Genomic DNA, 25,211 nt, shown 5'->3' with positions numbered 1-25,211 from the left:
ATACATCTCTGGCAGCACTCAAGGACACAGGGAGAGGAACTTTGAGATGGATCATCAGAGAAGCAGAGGAGTATACGCTGTTTCTTTGGTGATAGATACTGACAGCTGAGGGAATAGTGGCTTGCTGAGCTACATAAGGAAAAAATTACAGTAAAGATCCACTCTCTTCTCCTAAAGGAATGCAGCTGATGTTATTTAACACTGAAAGGAGATCTATGCTGACTTGAAAGATATGGTAGAACACTACACAGAAACTCCTCACAGTATTGTTGTGTCCGGCATAGCCATTTTTGGCAATCTGAAGAAGATGCACACTGAATCAGCAGAGAACCAAAACTGCCAGTGTTTTTTGCTGTTGCAGTCTCTTCTTTTTCCACTTGCTATCAAAATCTTCTGTACAGTCATAGAATAGCCTGAGTTAGAAGGGACCCATCAAGGATCATTAAGTCCAACTCTGGGTCTTGCACAGGACACCCCAAGAGTCACATCATATGCCTAAGAGTGTTGCCCAAACACCTCTGAACTCTGTCAGACTTGGAGCTGTGACCACTTCCCTGGGGAGCTGTTCCAGTGTCCAACCACCCTCTGGGTGAAGAACCTTTTCCTAATATCAAACCTAAATTTGCCCTGACACAACTTCATGCCGTTCCCTCGGGTCCTGTCCCTGGTCACCACAGAGGAGAGATCAGTGCCTGCCCCTCTCTTCCCCTCCCCAGGAAGTTGTGACTGCAGTGAGGTCTCCCCTCAGTCTCCTCTGCTCCAGGCTGAACAGCCCCAGTGACCTCAGCCACTCCTCACACAGCTTCCCCTCAAGGCCTTTGCCACCCTTGTTGCCCTCTGGACACTCTCCAACAGCTCAGGCTCTGTCTGATGTTGTGGCACCCAGAGCTGCCCCCAGCCCTGGAGGTGAGGCTGCCCCAGCTCAGAGCAGAGCAGGACAATCCCCTCCCTTGCCTGGCTGTGCCTGCTGCCCCCCAGGACAGGGCTGGCCCTCCTGGCTGCCAGGGCTCAGTGCCCCACATTCAATGCCCTGGACCAGCACCCCCAGCTCCCTTCCTGCAGCGCTGCTCCAGCCTCTCGTTCCAGCCTGTACAAACATAAATGTTCTTCCTACTACAGTCAACTAATAAGCTTTTATTTCCCTTTTCTTTTTACCTATCTTATTATTTTTACTACTTCTCCTTGATGTATTTACTTTGCTTCCCCACCTTCCCCTTCCAACTAGAAACTTTCTGGACTTCAGTTCATAATATTATCACATTATTAAGAAGGAATAAATTAATTTGATCATTCTGTCAAATCAGCACTTCAATAATTTTATTGAAACTTGGGTCAGAATAAACTGTAATGAGCAACACTTGCATGTTGACTGCATTTCAGCTCCAGTGCTGCGTATGAAATAAACATACCTTATATTTTGGAATTTAATTAAAATAAGAAACATAAAATAATTATTAAAATTAAATACAAAAATGTTCTTTTTGCATTACAGTGATAATTTGCAGATTTTAGAATTAAATTACTTTATAATCCAATTAAATAGCCTTTACCATTCCTTTTGAAGAGCAGCCTTGCAAAATACAGGGAAAAAAGCAGAGAATTTTTCTTGTAATTCCAATTGAAAAGATGGTTACTAGAATATGAATATTTTAAAGTATTTCACTTATAAGAAATAAGTTGCTTTAAGTAGTCGCATATAATCTTACTTGGAAAAGACTAATCAAATCACCTCAATATTCTTGCTCATCAATGACACATCCATCATCAATTACAATGCATTTTGGCATTTTCCTTTCCTTTTATCCTTCATCTGCTGCCTGCTCAGTCAACTTAAACAATACTTTTTAAAATGGTTATGTAAATACATCTCTCCTTGCACATAAGTATTTGCAATTCTTTTCATTTACAACTAAACTGATCACTATAAATTATCCATACAACCTCTGAAGTCAGTGATGGGGTTGTTTGAGCAAGTGATACCTGATGTGCTGAGAGAAAGAGAGACAGCAAGGGCAGAAAACACAAGGGCTTTGGGTGACCTAAGAGGTGAAATGTTTGGATGATATCCACGACTCTCCTACAGAGAAAGTGGCTTGGAACACCCCATGGGTAAATGCAATTACTGGGATGGTACCAAATGACACCTGAAGCAAAAATTTTCAGTAGAAGTTGTCTTTAACAGCAGCTATAACACACTCAGATACAAGTCATCTTCAGGGGAAATGCTTGCTAAAATAATCCAACATGAGGCACCAGCCTTCATAAAGTGGAGCTATGAAAAAAATGGCAGTTTTTTAAAAATAAGCTTGAATTAGTAAGTAATAAAGTTATGTCCTTACAGACAGCACAAAATCTACTAGTGAAGGCAATACTAGAGACACTTTGCTAATGGATACCTTCTACTGGAAAGGCTTGATATAGTGAAAGAAGCCAGTATGACCAACTGCAAGCTAAAGGAGTTTACTAGAATTAACAGGACATTCAAAAAGCTGAATTTACAAGCTGGAAAAAAACACAAGGACCACAAACTCCAGTAGTTTAGAGGTAAAAAATCCAAGTAGACAGGCAAAAACAGTTTAAGTAGTAACTGGTGAAATGGACTCAAACCAGACATAATTTCTTGCAACAAACTAGGAGCACAAAATGCACCAGCCAGTTCAGTGGGGCAAGGAGATGCTAGGGCAAGAAATGGAGATCTTACAGGGAAGAAGGCACTGTGAAGAACTGAAGGATCTTTTTGTTTGCCATACATCTTAGAAAAAACAGTAAGTCTTATTCCAAAATCCAGGTGAGTGAGCATGTACGTATTTGGGAGCATGGAGAAGCTTGGCAAAGGATCTCTCTGAATTAAGCATAGAAGAGGTTGCCATCCCCATAACCAAAATTAACATCAACAAATTGCCAGGACCAAACTGGATCTACTCTAGAGCACAGGAGAATAAAACAGGTGAATTACTAGCTATATATGACATTCACCTAAGATTATTTTGGTATGTGAAGACACAGAAGTTACAAACCAATCATTAGTGCACATTTTGGGGAACTACACAGAGGGCCGTAATCTTGATGTTTGTACAAGCAAAAATACAATATAATAACAGCTAGAATTAGTGAACACCTGCATAAACACAACCTGCTCGGGAAGAGTCAAAAACTTGGGTTTTCTGAAGCACAACAAGCACATGCACAAGGGTAAGCCAACACATACAAGTTACATTAGGTACCCAATGGGTTTTTTAACTAAATCCTCACCAGTGGTTTATTAGGAAGATGATGTTAGGTCCTCAGGTGGTTGCACAATAGCACAGAGAGATGTGAAATAGTGTACAACGAAGTGACAGATGTCACAACAGAGGGAGGCCACAAAGTACACTAATACCACACTCCAAAGCAAAAAGCAACAAGAAAGCAGATCAGTTTGCTTCTCAGTACTTCTTATGCTCCCATGCAGGGATTTTGAGAGGAAAGTGACACCAAGCATGGAAATATCACCTACAGTATTCACTATAGTCAACCATATACAGAATTTAAATGCACTCAGTCCCTGGACTGAGCTGCTGCATTTCAATTCAAAACAATCTCAGCAAGCTCTGGAAAGGGCTCCACCCCTGAGATCACAGTAGAAGAAATACTATCGGTACTCGGCCTCTGGATGCTCTGTGAGCTGTTAAGAGCCAAATCAGAACACAGCTTTTAGTTAATGTGCATAAAATATTACATGGCAGCTCTGCCCAAATCTGCCAGTTTGACTTGTTTTCTCCTGACAAGAGATGGATAACAGCCTAATGCAGGAAGTCATCTCCTGTGTGAAGCTAATCATCAAGGGGAAAACAGTTCAGGTATAAAAATCCCCCATGCCTTTAACAGATTTGAGGCCTCCTGAAGACACATTAATTAAGATCTAATAAATGAGATTTCCTGTATTTTAGAGAACAATACAAAGAGAATGATGACAGTGTAAACAATTTCTTTCTGGTCCTTTGGTGCGCAATTTCTATTTGTGGACATGATAGAATACACTTCAAATAATACATGAAGGGATACTCACTGAAATGAATTAGGGAAAATATTTAGGATCTCAGAAACCTAAATCAAGTAGATCAGTTTCACATTTTATTCAAAAGGTATCATCCTTGGATATACAAGGTTTTAAGTGACACCAGGGACAGAAATTAAGCCAACTCATCTATACCATACAAAGTCTGCAGAGGCATTCTTGTGTTACCCACTTTGATCATGCTTGGCAGATGAAGTAAGACAGGATCACAGCATAACAAAGTGCATAACTTGTCACTTTTTCTAACATGCATGAAGCCTGGGAACTATCTTTTTATAACAAATAAAATAGTGTTTTAAAGACAAAACACAATTGTGACCATTTTTGAATGTTCTTTGTACATATAAGCATTGGGCACTTCTGCCCAAGGCACAACACAAACCTTATGACACTTAACACTTGCTTTGTAACCTTCTTGTAATGTTGGAAATATCACTTTTTTTTTTTTTTTTTTTTTTTTTTTTTATAGTACACCATTAACTAAATCCAGAAAATACCTTCAGTTTTGCACACAGGATTTGATTTAAAATATTTGACCTGGTCTGATGGAAGGCATCCCTGCCCATAGCAAGGAGGCTGGAACTAGATGATCTTTAAGGTGCTATCTAACCCAAGACATTCTGTGATTCTCTTTATCAATCTACCAGCTCACAGCCCTAGATATAACCTTGATACACATGTATTTCATGAAACACACACAAGATCAGTGCCAATAAAGGCTGCAGTGTCCAGAAGCCATCAGCCACAGCCAGCGTTACACAAGCCAACATCAGCTAACAGACTGTGTGGCTACTGCTTATTTTGATAACTGCAGTTCCACAGGGCTACAATTGCACATCAGGAAACTTCTGGGAAATCCCTGCAGGACCACAAATGTAGAAACCAAAATCTGCACGTTCCCCACCCACAAAACTGAGTCTAAAGCATTTCATCAAAACCAGACTGACATTTATGCTAGTAAGCAGAAAGTGAGCAGATTTAGCATGGGCTTGTCTCTCCAGTTACTCTGAAATAACTGCTTTGGATTTGTAGAGCTTTACTTTTTTCTGAAACAAAATTACATTTCAATAAATAGTTTTTAATCTTTCCATTTTATTAGATTAATGAAGAAGAATTCTGAACCAAAAATAATACACAGTTAACTGTTATTCTGGATGATTCCTCTTCTTTGCACCAGTTAGTTATTTTTTTGTTGTAGAGAAGCCTTAAGAGTAGGGACTGTATTTACAAGCCACACAAACAATGTATACCAGCAGAAGAGTTCATAAAACTTTGAGAAAGACAAAATGCAGATTGAGAAACTAGGTGTGATATTACACGTGACAAAAAACTACAAACATGTAAAGTCCACACTGACATTCAGAAATACCCTTGGACATGACAAGGCCTTACATTGCCTATCTGTTCACAAGTCTTTTGCTCAAAATAAACAGCTTTTTCTGTAGAAAAGTAGATTTTCCCAATACTCAAACAACTTTTTTTTTTTATTGTATGTGAAATAGTTTCTTCCAAAATATGTTCCACACCCATCTGAACATAACCTCTATGACATAGATTACAGAACAAAGGGACCTATGGATTTATGTGGTATTAATTTTGATTTTTATTTCACAGGACAAGAAAAATGCACACAATTTTGAAGGTTCACAGTTTCACCAGCACACAATGTGTTCACATCTTGCAGTACGTGGCTTTTTTCTTCAACCCCCAGCTCCTAGAGCCAAGCATATTACAAGGGAATTTAAACCTCTACCCAAGTCTGTAGGCTTAATAACTGTAAAGGGAAAGCTTGTGAAAATGTGGATCGATTGTTCCATACAGACTCAAAAATTGGAAGCTATACCAATTCTCTTTCCAATTGCAGGATTTTTCTTGAAAATGGCTGCAAACAACCAGAGTTGTGGAACAGGGGTTGGCAAATTCACTTACCAGCAGCAAATTGGAGACTCCCTGGTAAGAGGAGACATAACTCACCTGATCTTGTTAGAATTTAATTTCTCTTTACCAGCCCTTTGTTTACAGGCTGATCTCTCACTAGAGAGAAAGACACAGAGGAATCAAGAGAAAGAATCTGCAATTTCATCCAAACACTACTTACTACCAATGCTACTTGGTATCAGGGATGTCCCACAGCAAAAGCTGAGGGGCACTTTGTTCTCAAGATCTTTTGCAGTGGTTACCTCAGGCCAAGGATGCTGCTACTCAGCACTGCATTGCAGACCTTCTCAGACTTGGAATTCTTACATCTGAACCCTGCGCCAATGAACCGGAATGAGGCCATGCATGAGAAAAACCAATATCCCTATGGCAGGAAAGAACAGGCTGAAGCAACAGCCTCAGTCAAACCCAAGAGGCAAATATGTCTCCTGTGACTCACAAAGTTTAATGAAAATGCCTGTTACTGGTATTCTGGATCCAGGGTCGTCTACAGCTAGTTTGGAAAGGTGTAACCACAAATGCAATGCAGAACCAAAATACCAAAGACTGGTACTGGGAGCTCTTAAGGACTGAAAACTAGGAATAAACAAAAGGACACTACAAGTCAGAAGACAACAGTGCAAATAAGTGAGGTGTGACCACATGCATGATAGAAATGGCATTTTAATTAATTGCCTATTTTTTTCCCATGGGATCACTACATTATCCACAGTACTGGAGATGGTCCCATGCAAGGAAAAACTGAGGTGTGCTGTTTGCAGGATCCCTGATTCACCTGTTGCAAAAATGACATTTCTAGTTTCCAAAGAAGGAAGTGGGGAGAGAAGGTGCAGGACAGAAAACAATGGAGCTGTGGAGGAACTGCATTCTGTGCTGCCTTCTGGTAGCAATTCCTGCTTCAAGTTGAACTAATACCTGAGATCACACTGTCATGGGTTATGCCATTATATTCTCTGTTTTTCATATGGTTGATACAAAATGTAAATACAAAACACAACTGCAACAGAAACTTTACTTCAAAGTATAAAGCAAGCATTTTATTTTTCAGTTAATGACTTTTCTATGGTGCTAGGAGCTCAAAATATTAGATATTTGCTCTACTTCAAGGGGTGCACCTTGAGAAGACCACCCAATGAATTGTTTTTTGGGTAACTCCTAAACAGAGGAGTTCCCTAGGATTCCCTTGCATAAGAAAAGGTTTTATTCAAACAACACCTGAGTATTTTAGTGCCAGCATGATCTGAGAGTGTATAATCTAGTGTAGGAGCAGGATATCATGTACAGCCAAAAATCCAACCTCCTATTGCTAATAGCTACCATGTCAGCTGGATGCAGATCACTGTGGAAAGCTATGATTAGTCACAGGGGAAGTGTCTTGTAGAAAAGAGTTCTTATCTGAATTGCTGAAACCAATCCTTTCTTATCAGGTCAGATACTTCTGAATTTTTAAAATGGAGGCATCATCAATTTCTTCCTTAAACAGCTTTCAAGTGTTCACATCAGCTTCCTGAAGGAAATAAGTGGACTAAGTGCTTCTACTCAACCTGCAAACATTGTATGTGCAATTTTAAACCTGTCTCTTGCCGCTGATTTAGGTAAGCAGAGACTGTTGTAACAAGTCAGAAATCCAGCTACCATGATGAAGTAATACAGCGTTAATTTCCAGCAGAGGAACCCGGTGATTTAAAATGGTCAAAAATAATTTTTTGGAAATTCACTCATAACTAAGCCTTGAAAAAGACAACCCCAGAGGAAAATATTTGAGGGAAAATAACAGGGGCTCTAAAACTGACATACCTTTACCTATACAGACACATAAATAAATGCCTTGGCTTCTTAACAGTGTGAAATTCATTACCATCTGCTAACATCAACACCATGGGCTTGTCTTCTAGAAGTCATTACTTCTACAGATAATGTGAAGACCAAGGAGACCAGCAGAACTAACAGGGATGCAGGGAAATTTCAGACCCACAGCAATAGGCAGGTGATGTGCACTGTGTCTAAGTTCTGTTCTGATGCTTCGTGAGGCAATGTGAACAGAAATGATGCAATATGTAAATGTTGCCTTAAAACACCACATCCTAACAACTGCAAATTTCCAGTCTCCTGTTAAAAAACACCAACATCAAAGCAGGACTAATTGCCATGAAAAATCACTATTATATTTCAGCTCAAGCATTGCTTTTAAAAAGTAAACAAATAAGACAGTTTAAAAAAAAAACAGGTTTTGTAAAATTTACCCTTGTGTAATACTAATTTGCTTACACAGTACCATATAGCTCTGCACTATACAGCTCATTATTTGTGCCCTGACAGACACTGAATATGCACATAAGCCAGTACTTGCACAAAAATCAATCATTACCTAGCTTAATGAAATTGCAGTTCCTGAGATGATTATTGCTGATTTTCTTTGGTCATCAAAACTCCCAAAAACCACCATGATACTTGGTATGCAGGAAGACTTCAGCTGATGTTTAAAATTGCTCTGTTTTGCACACTAATTCATTTTTCCCTCCAGAAGATAATGGCAAGAGAAGTCACACAGAATATATTCCCTCTTCAGAGAGCAGCTCAAAAGCTTCAGTAATGTGAACATTTCTACAATGACTATAACCTACCTAAACTGTGACTTTGGAGGGCAAGAAGGAAGTTCAGTTTTCATTCCTATTTGTCTTGACCTCTATCCTAAATAAACAGATGGAGCAATGGTTATCAGCACCAGATGTAACTGTTTTAGAATCATGGAATCCTGTCCAGTAGGAATCAGACTCTGGCTGTCAATACTTTCCAAAAAGGCTGCAAGCAGCACCCAGAATGCAATAAATGTTTTTATTTCCAACCTTAGCTGGTTTCAAACCAGCAAGATACTGTCAGAGTTTTCCACTCCTTTTACCCATTCTATAAAGCACAACTTCACAGCACATGTGGTGTCTGAGAAATCCAGAACCCCAGATGTTAGTATGCATGAGAGAAATCCTCCTGAGGGAAAAAACTAAACTGCATACACTTGCACCCCAAAGTACGATGAAAAAATATAACCATCTGCTAATCCAGAAAAAATAATTACCCATTCAGTACTGGAACCCAATTTCTTCACCCACACAGCAAGTGTTCCCTTATCACTAGACTAGAGCTGGACATCTCAGAAAATCAAGGAATGCACAGACTGAAGAAAAAGGTAAGGAGACTGAGGGAAGAGTGTGGGTACAGCTGTACTGCAGAACAAGCATGATGCTGAGAATCTCAGGCCAATCTGCAGAGTCTGCATTCCTGGCCTGAGAGCTGCATTCAAACTGTGGCCTTATGCTGTCCTAAGCTTGAGGCTTGAATGCTCAGAAGATCTGCAAAAAAAATTACTAAAGGCATCAAGGAATGCAAAAAGCAACTTCCAAAATGGACCAATCCCCAGTTAGTGTAAATCACCATAGATCAACTACAGGCAGCCACACCAGTGGAGACTTCCATTGACAAGCTCAGTTAATTTGCAGCACAGCTTAAAATGATCAAACCCCAAGTGATCTTGCACTAGAACAGGACCTGAGCACTTTGCTTTACAAATTAAATACTTCAGAGTTATATAGCATGCTTACTACAAAGCATTAGTAAACCTTCCATATGTTTAGAGTAAGGTTTTTCCAACCTTTCTGTACATATGCGGTGGTAGAAAAAATAGATCTGGTGGATATAATTTTTAAAAAGCTAATTAATATCAATGCCAAGGCATCTTAAAAGGTGTTTCAAAAACCAGTGCACTTACCAAAAACCAACCAAACATATTTTCAAAGTCTCCACACACGGGAACTTTAACTGCAATATGCTTTCCAAGCTTTGGGCACAAATTTCCTAACTAACTCAGAGGCTGCTATCTCAGTTTCTGCTATCTCAATATGAATTTTAGATGTTTGGTTTTTTTTTTTTTAATTTTTACTTTGAAGTGATAAATGTTCAAGAAAACATCTGCAAGGGCTCATTCTTTGCCCTGCTGACAGAAGTCATAACTCTGCATTTGGCCTTAGATCAACAGCGATGGGGGCTGAATTATTCAGTAATGCACTGCTCTACACCACCCCATTTAATTATAACAGAGGGCATTATTAATACCTAAATACATTTTTACTTGAACAGCAAAGTCTTAAAATAAGAAAAGGAAATTCAAGAAATAGGGGCAATATCTTTAATCTTAAAATGTGGAGAGTATTTCATCATTTTCAACACTGCTAAATTAAATAAAGCCCTTGCTCAATTGCCTGTCCACAGTTCATAAAATCAATTGCTTTCGAAACCTGGAAGATGCATCAACTTTCAATCAGTGATAAATGTAAATCAGCAAAAAACTTGCTGGGTTTTCCATCACATAGTATGTATGATAGCCATTACAACTGAGAAACATTGGAAAATGTCTATAAAAAACAGGAATTTTTGTACAATGGAGCTGTATTTTTTTATATATTCAGTAACAGCATACCTTTTAACCAAAAGTGTAAATTAACCTATCTTTACTGATTTCAGTGGTACTGGGCTGTTCCTCAACAGATCCAGGATGGGCAAAGGTTTATACTATGCTCCAACACACCCCATCAAAAATTAGAAAAAAAAATAGAAAAGAAAACACTCCCATGCTTTTCTCTCTAAAAATGAGATGTACTGTTACAGGTGAAACACTTTAACAGATACATATTAAAAACATTCTGGTACAATTTAAAAATACAAAAAAAAACCCCAAAAATCAAACAAACAAAAAACCCCCAACATTTGTAAATCAACAGTCTAGACAGACTATCATCTCAAAATCTAAACCATCAAAAATCACAGGATCTGCTTCTCACTCCGTATGTTCTTCCCTCCTCCAGTTTCAGCCTAAATCTTAATTTAACTCATTCAAACATCTCTGCCAGAAAAAGTCAAAACAATAATGTCAAATTTAAAAAAAAGAAGGTGTTAAACATAGCAATACAGTGCCAGTCAATGTGGCAGTGTATTAGGAGCTAAGCTGAATACCAAGCACCTCACCCAGACAATGTTCAAATACAAATAATAACTTTCTTCCTTTAGTAATTTTCTCCATCTCCAACAGTACATTTTGTTTTTCTTACAAAAGACCCTAAAGTTTTGTTTACATATAGACCAGTGCTTGATACTTGAATGACACAGACAAAACCCACGTCTGCCGACTTAATCTGTCACAGCTGCCAGTGTCAAGTATACCAATGTTTAATTTTATGGTGAAAAGGCATCACAGGTTCCCCCCCCCGCCACATACACCCTCCTGGTTTATACATCTATGCTTACCAGCATGCTTAAATTGGCCTTTCTTAAATAATTGAAATATAAAGCAGGTATTAACTTACCTTACGCCCATCACTTGCATGGCAGTTCACATTTAAAGGAGTCAATAAAGCCATCAGCTTTTCTTCATTACCACTCCTGCAAATGAGGAGAATATTATGGAAAGGGTGGGAAAAGGGCAGAGCTCTTTGATATCTATCTCCTTAGCAAGTATTTTGCAAAGTACAGTATATTTAAAATTTGTACTGTGGCAGGGAGAATGTTGGATGGCTAAAGAATCTTTTGAACATTTCAAAACCAAGGGTAAATACAAAAAATAATACTACATTTGCAGTTAAATGTGTTGCAAAAGATCATACAAAAACACCTCAATTTCTCTCCTTAACCTTGTATTTCCTTTTTCTAATTTTACAGATCCTCTGAAAGCCATTTGTTGAAATAAATGTTCTGAATTTAACATATTTTCATAGCATATGGCCCATAACATTTGAAACAGCTATATACCAATATCCATAAAATTGTTTTAGAAGGGTTAACAGGCTATATAAAATGGTCTTGTGCAGTCAGAAGGAAGGATGAAAAGCACCTTTGCAATATACAATTGAACTTTACACCTTTTGTATAGGCTTCCTTATGCTCTGTTCAGATAAAATCTATTTTCAAAATACATCCTACGGTAACAGTAAAAACCCAAAGAAAAAAAAGATCCCAATATTTAAATTGCCCCTAAAAAGAACAGTCACAAAACAATAAAGAGGATTTAAGCAGCTTAAAGCAAAAACTCAATATTAACCTTATAACCACCATAGTGGGGGATTTCAATTACATAAACAGGCTTTTACATTTTTACCAGACTAAAGTCTGAAGAGATTTATGCTAATTAAGTGGTTTGCTTGCAGCATTTCATGGAAAGGCAATGACAAAACAGTACTATTTTAAAAACCCCTTTTCCTCGCCTGCTTCCACCCCCAAAATATGTTTTATATTCTAAGCAGCACTCACCTAGCAGCTTCCAGGAGTTCGTCCTTCTTGTATTCACCTAAATGATTGCAAAATATCATGCTGTTAGCATTTGGCAGAAGACAGATTAAGAAATGCAGTAGGAAGCAAATACAGAATTAAAACAGAGAAGAGGAGAAAAAAGCCCACACCCCGCTGGGTGATGGAGCTGTGACGTTAGCCAGCTTGTGGAGGCAGCATCACCAGTACCTTGGAGACGGGCAGCAAATTGACGCATCTTCTTGTCCAATCCTCAGATGGAAAGGCTTTCTTCGGACAACCAATGACTGCGAAATCTTGTGTCCAGAAACACAGTCCCGCTGATAGCAGCGTGTCAGCTGAAGACAATGTCCCCACCCCCTGCCCTATTCAGTATGTCACATTATACTTGGGAAGCATAATAAATTCCAAGACAAAGCAAGGCAGTGCGGCTTTTGAAAAGGTACAAATTACTGATCTCCGAGGCTCTCACCTGCCTATTTGAATGGTAATATTACACTTCACTAAGTTCTTTAGAAAAGCACGGATTATTAAAAAAATCTAGGTATTATATCATCAGCCACTTTTCAACAAAATACATGTTTGAAATAAAAAGCACAGACAAAAGAGGATGAACTCTGCAACAGATTTTGCTACGAGACTCTCAGATTAGAGATAACCATGAGTAATGTTAAAGCAACATCTATATTTGAAGTCCTGAGTTAAAACAGATAACTCACAAGGGTTGCTGCAGCACAGGATTAAAACTGCATGTTTGTATTTTAAAAAGAGCATGGGACAAGATAACCTACAGAAGTAAGACAGAATTCTACAAAGCTGAATCATTATGACATTGTGCAATAGAAATGGAATGGAATTTCAAGTCAGAAATTAGAAAAAATAGCTATTTAGCAGCTTTATGCAGTCAGAGAACAGAGTGTATCCTAGACCCAAAAGGTAGAGGGTTTGAAAAACATGCTGTATACCATCTGCCAGAGAATTAAAGCCTCTAACCAAAATGCTGTAAGAAAAACAGGAAGAAGAAGCTGTCACGAAAGAGGAAAAAAACCCCTGTGTGCTGCCTCCTATGCGTAATTGTAATAAGCCTCCAGTGAAACTCTCATTACAGGTAAGGAAAGGCACTGGGCCATGGAAAATGCCAGATTGGATGGCAGGTAAGATGGAAGGTTCATCTGAAAACATCCCTTAAAGAACAGCTGCAAGATACAGGAGGAGGGTTGGACTCCCCATCCACCATGAAGAGCTTGGTCGTCCCCCCACCAAGGCTTTTCCAGCCAACAGCAGAGGGTTACAGGAACCACATCAAAACCAGACTTTTCCTTAAGGAGTCCCCTTTATTTCATCCTGCCTTCACACAACGGTAAGGAGGAGGAGGAGGGTGAGTACACGCAGCCATGCACTTCCGGCCCATTCCCTTGGATGCAGATGGGGAATTTTCCAAAGCAATATCTACATCACATCATACTGGTGATTTTTCCTTTCACAGGTGTGTTTAATTTCCTTCTGAATAATATTCAGCTTTGGGAATTCACAACAACCTGCAGCAAGGAGTTCCACCATGCCACTCACATGATGGGTCTCCTAACAGAGCTGTTCTGTGTTGCTGAACCCCAGCAATGGAGCAAGCAAGTTCAAAGCAAAGGTGAAACAGGTTATTTCAAATATAGGCCAGGAAGGTAAACCTAGGTTTTGAAAGAATTTATGTCTATGTTAAGGAAAGCTTCATCATGAGACAAATCAAATGACACAGAAATATGACTGCCTTTGACTTCTACCACTCTTCAGCTTCATTCAGAAGGGGGGCCTGTCCACCACAGGCAACAGCCTTTTCTAAGCCATGGTACATGTTCCTCTTTTTTTATTTTAATGAAGATAAAATACTGGGCACAGTTGTGAGTGTTTCAAATCAATGGTAAGTGAAAAGCTCTGGCCAGCATGTGAAGAAGAAAAAAAGACCCTTTATTACTGCTGCATTGTTTGTGCAACAATCTCAAACAGCTGGATTTCCTGCAGTAGAGTTATTGGCCTGCATTATATCAACACTTTAGAGACATAACCAGATTAAAATACCTCTTTGCACAGTTTGGTTTGGCAATGCATCTAGAGTCATAACCAGGCTTTTGAACATACTAGGTTAGAGAAGAGTAATAACATTTTTCCTTCATGCTCAGTAAGTTACTGTTCTATCACACAAAAGCTGTTTCCTCCAATACTTTGAATAGCAGAAGCCTTACTGTCCAATGAAAAAGGAAAGCTGCAGCTCTTTATTTAGGAATGTCCCCATGTATGCCCAATTGGATCAGTTAGTTTTACTAAGCAGTACTTTTTTTAAAAAAGGTATTTTCAGACAGGAATCCATACATGCAATTTTTGAAATTCATCATGGTTCTCCCACACTGATTAGGGTTAGGAAAACATTATTTTGTAACTGGCTAACTTTATTACTCTCAAAGCGCCACTATATTTTGCAAGTCAAAACCTAAAATCATATAAGCATTTACAGCCCACCACCAGGTTTGCTAAAAAAAAAAATAAATAAAAGAAAGGTCAAGTGAACTCCAGAGGCTCTGTAGGATGAAGAGGAGCCCCTTGGGCACTGGAGCAGGCAGCTGGTGGGACAGCACAGAGCCGGGAGGGGTCTGGCTGATGGCATTTGGGAGAAGCGGGTGGCGCTGGCCGCAGGAGCGACTGCTGCTGGCACAGGCTGTGCTCCCAGCAGAGGGCTCTGCCAACACAGCCAACGCCGCTTGGCCACGCAGCTCATCAAAGGCCATCCTGCAGCTATTGGCCACAGCTACCTCATCAAATATTCATTTGCAAGCGTTTGAAAACAAACCATGCGTGCATGGGCAGAGATGAATTTCAAGTTCTAAGCAGAAGTACAGGAATACAGACCATCCATCTCACATAACACTTCTGTTCAAAGAATGTCAAATCCACTTTAACTAAGCTAATAACATCTCTTAAAGAGCTCCTCTAGGCAGGTTAGAATTTATAGTTTTGTAAAAGGGCATCTACATGCCAGGCAGCCCAGAGACAGCTGGCCTGGGAATTTCTTAAGGCAAAGACAAGTGAAATGGGGAGCAGAGAGCGCCATAGCAAAGCAGTGTCCCTGTTCCTATCTCATCAGACAAAAGCTAGTAGAGAAGCAGAAACCATGGGGATTGCAGTGGCATTCACTGCATCTGATGAATTTCATTGTCTACAGCTTGCTCAGCATTCTTTAAATGAAGTTCTCTACTTGATCCCAGCTCCAGATCACACCACTGCTGCTCCATTTATGCTAGAATGAGAAAGCCACCACAGCTAACCACAGATAATCAGTGTCTCAGATCACAGCTACCATCAGGCAGCTAACCAGCCCTCTTTCTGCTCCCCTCCCAGGAGAAAACCAGTTACCTCCAAGACTCCTGATCAGCTGCTGCTATGCTGTCATTGCTGTGTCTGGCCCTAGCTGCATTCTGCAGTAGCTGATTAGCAAATGCTTATTAACTATCAGACATCAGTGGCTGCTTGCACCTGGTGGTTGAGCAAATCAGTAGCGGGAAGCTGGGAAAAAATAACATAATGAATCTATCTTTACAGACAAATAGCCCTATTTCAGTCTCTCCTGAAAGTCTTGAAATTTCAACGGAATACTGAAAAACCTATCTGAATGTGTGGCATAAATCAACAGTGCTTTTTCAATGAATCTACACTCAACATTAAAGTGAATTCCTTTCCTATCCCTCCATACACATCAGCCAATACAGAAAGCAGCCAGACTTAAAATGTCAACCTGGACAAAGCAGGTTTTGCTTCACCATAATATCACATCAACTTTCCACAGTGAAGACAATTTCCTAAAAAATAATGCCACAAATTAAACCAAGCCATTACTATCCAATGGCAACATATAATGGAAACAAAATGGATTAACATATAAAATCCCCAGAATACTTAAACACAGTGAAAATTTTTATGCCAGCCAATGATCCCCTGCTTCTGACCTGTGACAAAGGAACACGAGTCTTATGAACATGCAACCATGGCCACAGGCTGGGCAGGGAAAATTCATGAGTACCACAGAATGTTTGAGATTGAGAGCCCTCTGGAGGTCTCTCATCCAACCCTTCTACTCAAGCAGGGTTACCTAAGAGCACCCTGCTCAGAACAGTGTCCAGGTGGCTTTTACATCTCTGCAAGGATGGAGACTCCACCAGTTCTCTGGGCAACCTGTGCTCAGTGGTCCCACTGAGCTCAACACCTTAAGTTTCATGGTAATCTCAGGTAACCTCCTCAGGACCTCCTGCTCTCTCTTGGCAGCTCAGGTCTAGCAGCACTGGAAGTCAGGGGAGAAATCTTGCTCTGTTAAAAAACATGGCAGCTCTACATTTGACCTTGGACCATGTGCAGACCTAACTCTTGTTATTAGTTGCTTGCCATGAAAACCTGAGCTTCCATTCCTCAAAATATACATCCCATGAGAAGATCTTTGTTAGCAGTCCAGCAGATTCTTTTCTTTTTTTTTTTTTCAAACAAGTATTCACAATTACCCAGCAACACAGAGGACATGGGCTCTCCACCAGAGTAGTAGAGACAGCAGGTATTAAAACCTCCCATTTTTCCTCATTTAGAAGTGCTTCTGGTGCCTTTCCAACCATATAGTCTGATAGCACAGGAATGCATGGGGTTGTTGGGAAAACAACAGAGTCCTGATGCATCTGGGAGGGCTGAGAACTTGTTTTTCTATCAGGTTTGTTACTTCATCCAGCTCAGTCCATGGCCAGGGACCCAAACAGGTCCCTGAGAATGAAGACCTTGAACAAGGATGGTGCTGCAACAAGAAGGAGGGCAATGGAAACCCCACATTTGGGCTGCCATTGCTACAAAGAAAGCAACGTAGAGTTCAGCAAAGAAATAAAACTCCACAGAAGTAAATTAAAATACACCTTTTCCCTGACACTCCAGGACTGCACACATCTCTGAGTGATCAATGATACACATCACTTATACCATCCTTTTTAATCCTCCAAGGTCTGTTCAGTAATATTTAAGTATTTAAAACAAATATTCAAGTTATAATCAGAGCACAAGACTCTTTGTGCTTCTGGGAGACTGCTAGGGTTATTGGGAGAGGATGAGATTTCAGGCTTGGGGGTTTTTTTTAATTTTAAAATTTTTTGGCAATTTTTTAAGAAATTTAAGCTTTATTTTCAATATGGCTGCTTTTGAAGGGTCCAAAAATACTATTAAAAAACTAATCAGTTCCTTCTTCCCCATTTAATTTTTATTATATGTGAACCAGCAGGTGACACTAAAATATGGAGTTAAATCAGAGTAAGAAAGTTTTTAACCATTCAAATAGCACCAGGTAGAGGGAATACCTGTCCAAAAAAGGAGTCAACAAAAAAAAAAGGAGGTATGTTGAAATAATATTGTTTGGGAAAAGGCATCTATAACTTAGTACTCTGAGAAAAACATGAGAATAAAGAGGAGCAAAAAATAACAATTTTGGGTTTTATTAATAATTCTATTATACTTTACTTCCCACTTGTTTAGGGTTAATTTCTTTATGCCTCTTGCACTTCTCTGCTCAGCAGTCTCTCACAAGTAAATGGGCTGATTTTATAAGCTGTCTAAATAGGCTCAACCAGGAACACAGCAAGACCCTAATTTTAAGCTCTTGTCATGGATGAAAAACACCAAAGCTACACTAGTATATGCAAGTGACAAAAAAGCAACTCAGAAGATAATGCCTTCAAGAACAAGTTCCAGCAAGGAGGAATGTTACCAAGGAGGAAAGGTTTGGCACCTTAACTCTGCCTCTTCTATGAGATGAGTCAGGCACTGTGCATTTGGACTCAAAGCAGACATTTGTAACTGAAATTTAAAAACTGAAAATGACTCAGCGAATAGTGAAGTCTTTCAGGGATATGCTTTAAAAGGGGTGTGGAAGTTAAAGAAATAAGCAAACATCATTTCTTTTGGCCACAACTCCACTAAACCACTGAGCTAGCAGCATCCTACCTGGAACATCTTTCAGTTAAGTGGACAGAGCTCAAATGCAGAGCATTCCTGACTTACAGCTCCAGAGAAAAAAGCCTCTTCTAAGGCCTGGCAGAAAGCACTATGTCAAAAAATCTGCAGTTTTATATAGTGCAGATCGGCAAAACCTCTGCCAGGGTCTTATCTGATAGAAGAGATTCTTGTCTATTAAGCCATCAGTTCAAAGCACATCTATTACATCAGCATATACAGGATACTGCAGTTACCAAATGCTGTCTCCATATCAAGGCATAGATTACACACACTGCACATTAGGGTTTTGGTCACTAAGAAGGATTAGGTGGTGTATCAAAACAGGTCTTCAGTGCATGTGCAGTTATAGCACCAGTAAGTTCACGGTTGACACATAACAATTCTGTTTCTCAGAACACCTTTTTTCAGTGGTACTGATCTATTTGTTAACATAATGTTACCAGATTTCCTATATAGTAGCAGAATGATGAAAACAGTCCCTTTGTCAGAGGATTTCAAGTGTTAACTCTTAAATAATTAGACAAAACCAAAGATGAAGCCAAACCCAAAAAAACCCTACAACTACCCATTATGTGGTAATCCATATAAATAATTTTACTTTCAACAATGTTACCACATTCTACAAGTTTAGCATATAGTTTTTTCTGAAATATTAAACAAACATTCTATAACCTGTTTAGTGGACCTGTACAAGCAGTTTCAGTGCATGCTACTTATATAAACACCACGCACACATCCATTTTTTATTCTTAGTGTGAAAAAATTAGTATTTTCACTACAACTGTACTATTTTAGAATGCTGTACTTATCTTGAAGACACCACTGCTCTTGTCTGTCATGTTTTCAGACTGAGATTGAAAAACTTAAAAAGACTGCAGAATATCATGTCAAGTGACTGGGAAGAAAACCCAAACCTTCAGCAATTCAAAACACATCGGTGTGATGGAAAAATTGAAGGGGTTGAGGCTCATCTTTTCACCAAAGTTCAATACTCGTGACATCTTTTGTGAAATTGCATATAGAAATCTGACAGGTTTTTTCCAGAGTCTTCCCCATTACCCACCCCTTCATGCCTACAGAAAAAGCAACATTCCCATGGCTCTCCCCTTCATTTCTTATATTAATTCCTGCTATCAGCAAAAACAATCACCCACTGTAATTGCCACTACTTTGGCCATGCTCAGTATTAATAACTAATAAACTGCTCAATTTTTCAGCCACAATTACTTTCTCATTTCTGCAACATGCCCACATATGCATTTTCTCCCCAGGATTTCAAGGCAAACTTTCTGGAGGAAGACAAAGGACTAAGAAACTCTCTTTGTCAAATACTTGAGTACAGGAGGGGTGGATAGATAGCCAAGCTGCTCTTGTATTACTGCATCTTTTTCAAAAGCCAGATCCCTACCCTCTCTTTCCAAACAATATCTACAAACAAGTAAATCATTCAATTCCCCAGAATATTCTCTAAAGAGAGATGAGAAATACCTTACATAACTTACATAAAGCATGGAAGAAAACTGGCAAGAAAAATATAAAATGTAACCCCCAGGAAAGCCATACTGTATAAAGGCAAGCTCCAAAATTATGCTTCATCATTTAATCTTTCTCTGAAAAGAACTCTAGAGTAAATACAGGAAGATTAAATTTTGCAGATTCTCCAATTTTCCCATTGTAGATAAAACATGCTAACAAGCTGTGGACGGCATGTCTGAAAATCCATAGCTGGATTTAAAACTGAAGCATTTATTTTAACCAAAAAAATCTATATTCTCTTAGCTACAGCAAACATGACAGATTTTGTAGTAACAAGTTGTACAGATTTAAAGAAGTGAGGGTTTTTAATGTTTGCTAGAAAATGAACAGGAGACATAAAATGTACACATGTGCCAAAGTATCTCTTTTTACCGAACAGTACAATCCTTCCTCTGTGTGTCTGAAGCTGCCCTGTGTATCTAAACTTACTCTACAAACCTGAGGAAACATAGGCTGCCACCTCATAAAAAATGCACGCGTGTTGCCACGCTTGCCCTGCAGCACACATCCTGGAAGGAACTCAAATCCAGTTAAATCACTCCTCTAGCTCCTAGACAAAAATACAAAACATTTCCTTTGCCTGCTGGGCCCCAGAGTAGTGAACAGAAGGGAGGAACTCCTTTATAACTGGAGGAAATGGGGCAAACCCTGTCAAACACACAGCAACAAAAGAGCCAACATATATTTATGAAACACTTAAGCAAAGTACAGCAAGGAAGTCCTTAATAAAAGAATAACAAAACAGAGGCAATAGATTTTGTTATAATGAACCATTTTGTCATGGCAGAAACCACAAAACTGATCTGTCAACAGTTCACTTTAAACATTTTGGAAAACATGCATATCTGCCCAACAAAAAGATGGTAACAAAATAGCTCCCCAAAATCAACCCATTTGCCTTCCTGCTGTGGGCAAATTTTCCCTCCTGGATTTTTATTTGCTATCTAAGAGTCAAAAGACAGTTGGAAAGCTAAGGAAAGTTTGGTACAAATCAAAGGAAGAAAGGAGATGGTGCCCCGACTGGAAACAGGATATGTGGCTTGATATGAAAGATTAGTACTGGTAGCCCAGAGTAAAAAGCAGCTGCTTAACTTGGAACATTCTTCCCCTCCCTTATCCTCCCCATGAGATTTTATGATAAAGATATTATTGACTTAAATACAACAGTTCCATTTGCTTTGTCTCATTTTTAAAAGTCATCTTTTAACAGCTTTTCTGAAGACATCTGCAGTAGCAGCGCTCAGTGACAGTAACTCAACTCAAGCTGACCTGAGCCAGGGTAGGGTCTCTGCATATTCACTCAGGCAAAGAGCAGCTCTGTGCTCTAATGTGACTAAGAGCATATTCTAAGATGAAAAAAAGCTGCAGTTTACAGAAAATGATTGAAATCTGAATCTGCCAACTGCTATCCTCACTAAAAAAGAACTATTAAAACACCAGCTGGGGAAAAAAATGAATTTTCTATTTACACTCAGGCACTTTCTGCTACTCCTATTGGAATAACACACCAGACAGAAGTACAGCAATGACAGTACCTACTGCCAATGTCCTGGGAGTCTGAGAAGGGTTACATTATTTACCAGCAATGAAAGAATAATAAAATGTTTACAGAATTCGAGTTGTGTGTAATATTTACAGTCCCTTATATCAACCTCATTGTTTTAAATACTTTACTGTATTAAAGTAAATACAGTTAAATACATGCAAATACATGTAAATACAGGTTAAATACATAATAGAACAACCTATTTCAGTTTAAAGGGACCTAGAGTGATCTTGTAGTTCAACTGCCTGACCACTTCAGGGCTGACCAGAAGCTAAAGTTTGTGGTTAAGGGCATTCTCCAAATGCCTCTTATGCAGCAACAGGCCTAGGGCATTGACCATATCTTGTAGCCTGTTCCAGTGTATGACCACCCTCTCAGTGAAAAAAGCTAACATGCAGTCTAAAAGCCTCCCCTGGCACACCTTTGAACCATTCCTATGCTTCCTTGTCACTGGATCTCAGGGAGAAGAGCTCAGAACCTTCCTGTGCACCTCCCCCCCTCAGGAAACTTGAGAAAGCAGTGAGGGCATCCCTCAGCCCCCTTTTCTTCAAACCATCCAAACCCAAATTCCTTAGCTGCTCCTCAGAGGTAACAGGTTTACACATATGATTTCTTCAAAATAATAATTTATTGCCCTAAATGACAATTTAGTTCATTACGAAGACTGGAAACAAAATAGCACCACAGAAAAAAAGTCTGAGGGAAAGAAAGAGATACTAACTCATTAATTAAAGAGCTTCAGTTTAGCAGATTGCTGTCATTACAAGGAGGATATTCCTTCTTCAACTTTCATTCACACCAGCAAGTTTGATCAGATGCAGCACAGGGCTGCCTGTTCAAGACATACCCTGTACACTGTGACCATGGACACCAATCATCAGTCCTGCCCAAATGGAAATTGTTGATACACCATGCACACCTCACTGCTACTGAAAAACTAAGTGCAAGAACTCTACTATCACAGGTATATCCATAAATAAAGCATCTTCCAAAACAGGTGCTCCCTCTGTTGCTGGACAGAAAGGAAATACATAAACTGCATGTATCCTCAGCATAACAACTCTGCAGGTTTCTGTGTAAATCTGCAGTAAAAGGTAGTTTTATTGTGTTCTGCATGAAGCAGGAAAAAATACTGCTTTCTCACTCATTTTCAGATATCTCACTAGATTTAAAGACTCTGCTTACTCCAAATAATACAAAATATAATTGGCCAGAAAGTATTTCTACATTCCTCATTCATCACAACCACTAATGATCTTAAAAACACTGAAGAAAATATGTTTAAGTGATCCTCTTATTAGGAAATGTGATTACCAGCAGTTCCTAAATGAGTCTATTTTTCCAATGGCTTTATTTCAAAGTTATTCTGAGATACAGTTCATTGTTATCTTTCAAAAAAGTAGTATTTTAAATCTCCATTTAACCTAAAAGGAAAGACCATGCAAGAGTTAGCACAGGTTCTCTCTACTGTGCCCTAGGTGCGTTAGTTCAGCAGGAGCTAACTCAGTATTACCACTCCTCCCAGAGAGTACATACCATCAAGGAGAAATCATACTGTACCTTGCCCAACACCAGTTTAGGATTCCTGTTTGTCCCTTTCTATAAAAGCCCAGTTACTGATGCAGGAAATGGTGAGATTATTACTGACAGAACTTGCCTCCTGATGCTGACTCTCCTTTTTGCCATCCTCTGAGCATCCTTTAGCAGAGCAAAGACAGGTTATAAGAGAATTGGGTCTGTCTTCAGAGAGCAGCACAATGAAAACAGCAGGGAGGAAGAACAAATGCCCAGAGAAAGGACAGCTCTTGCTGGATCACACTGTGCCATTAAAACAGTTCTAGCCATAACATCCTTCACTGCAATCAAAATGGTTTTGGATTTAGATAAAGGACACAAGGAAAGGAACAGGCAAGGTCAAAGAGAGGGAGTGCAAAAATTTTCTGGATTCTCTTTTTCCATTCAACAGTCACACCAGCAGCCCTGACCCTTGGCAGTGGGCTCTCTAGGAGTCCAACAGTCTAAGATGTCAGTCTGCCTCTGGTTTTTGTCAGACACGTCTTACAGATACCATTTTGGTCCAAATAGAAGGCTGTGCTTGGACAGAGAAGCCCACATAACTCCTGAGCATACAGATAGTGCTTCACTATCTGTAAAATAGAAATAGAAAATTTCCCTCAGTGGTGTCCTTCAGCAACTCAAACCACGCTTGGAAGTACAATACTTGCAGATTTTGGGCAGGGAGACTCCTAGCCAGCAGTTAAGAAGGGTCTCAACAAATTCCTTTTTTCATTTCCCTTTTTCTTACCTTCTCCGAGATGCTGCTCCCAGCCTTAGCAAAGACAGAATACCCTATTTAGAAATTACAGCCACATACAGTAAGAAGTCACAATGCACACAAGTCATAAATTATTTTCCTTCTGATCTGCTAGCTGTTCAGGAGAAAAACACTTACCTACTGCCTTGCATTAGTGCACACAGACAAAAGTAGGCAGACTCTGGAGATGGAGCTACATTTGCCCTGCCAGTGGGCAGGAACAGGCTTCCTGCATAGCTCAACATGACTTCAAGAGAAGAGAGATCCATGAAAGGAAGATTTACTGGATAATTAGACCAACAATTTCTAGAACACTGATGAGAGTTTTCATCTAGCTCCCTGAGGATAATGCACCATTTGAAAAGGCATCACTTAAAATACTTACCTTTTAGATTTGTGGGAAGATCAGCAATGCAAACACAGAAATGTTATTCCCTCCATTCTTAGACAAGTATATTTAATCCTATACTTACATACAATGCTGGTTTGTGTTTTTGCTCTTTCCATCCCTCTAATTTTATAAAAAATTCTTTTTTCTTGTGCATATAAGAAAGAAATTGTCTTTCTCTACTGGAAAGGCTGCTCACAAAAGATTTTTGGCTATGAGTGCTACAAAGTAATTAATATCTGCACACCTCCTTTCTAAGGAAAGGTTATTTTTGTCTGTTCTGCCAGATAGAATAAATCCTTCACTTCCAGGGCAATAGATGACAAGAGACTAACCAGCAAAGCAACAAATGAATAATACTGAGAAAATAATGTCTCTCACACAGATCTGCCTTGCACATACTTTAACAAAAAATTGCTTAACAAGAACAAAAACCTAAGTTTGTTTACAATGGGAAATAGACATCCAGATTTTTGGATGGTTATGCAAACTGGCAGCAGTCAGCATCAGATTATCTGTTCAACTTTGGCACAAAATTGCCTTTAATGTGTGAGATTTACCTTGCAGGCAAAGGTAGCTGAAATGCAGACTCCCTGCATTCATTCCTGCAATAGGCCTGGCCACAGCAGGAAGTCTGTCCTGAAGAAGGTTAACTCAGACTGAGCATTGAAGTGAGCTCTTGACTGCCCAGTTCAACAGTGGATGGAAGCCACGATGCCAGTGCAGCCTCCACCCTGCCTCACTCCTGAGCAGAGCACTGAGAGCCTACCACTCCAGGGAAGCCCACAGCAGGAGATCAGGCACGAGCTGAACACACACCAACCTGCCTTATGACTTTGGGCAAGTCAGCAATCGCAGAAGAGTATTTTACTTACAGAAGTCATGGTGCTTAATCCTCTGAGTCTATCAGAGTAGTTATTATTAATATAATCAAGTAGCAGAAGTAATACGATCATCCAAAATTACTTACAAAAATATTCATAATAAAGGCTGGATTTTATTAATCGAAAAAATAGATTCTCAGAAGGAAGATTCTCAAGGCTCTGCCCTCCTTTTCCACTGTTTGTAGGAACAGAGCTTGTAAAGGCAAGGTGCATATTTTATAGAGTCCAGCTCCCTG

The 25,211-nt window shown here is 39.4% G+C and overlaps 1 protein-coding gene across 1 annotated transcript in view; it reads right to left on the bottom strand.

Annotated features, from left to right (window-relative positions):
• TNKS (tankyrase) overlaps nucleotides 1–25,211 on the bottom strand; it is a 127,944-nt gene that overhangs the window by 51,039 nt on the left and 51,694 nt on the right. The window contains exons 4-5 of the mRNA XM_059471159.1: nucleotides 12,290–12,326; nucleotides 11,350–11,425 (exon numbers count right to left, since the gene is read on the bottom strand). Of these exons, the coding sequence (XP_059327142.1) occupies nucleotides 11,350–11,425; nucleotides 12,290–12,326 (113 nt within the window). The remainder of the gene's footprint in view (nucleotides 1–11,349; nucleotides 11,426–12,289; nucleotides 12,327–25,211) is intronic.

This window comes from Ammospiza nelsoni, chromosome 4 (assembly GCF_027579445.1).
Source record: "Ammospiza nelsoni isolate bAmmNel1 chromosome 4, bAmmNel1.pri, whole genome shotgun sequence".
In the NCBI taxonomy this organism is placed as follows: domain Eukaryota; kingdom Metazoa; phylum Chordata; class Aves; order Passeriformes; family Passerellidae; genus Ammospiza; species Ammospiza nelsoni.
Note: the sequence above shows the minus strand (reverse complement) of the source record. Positions and strands in the feature narration are given on the sequence as shown.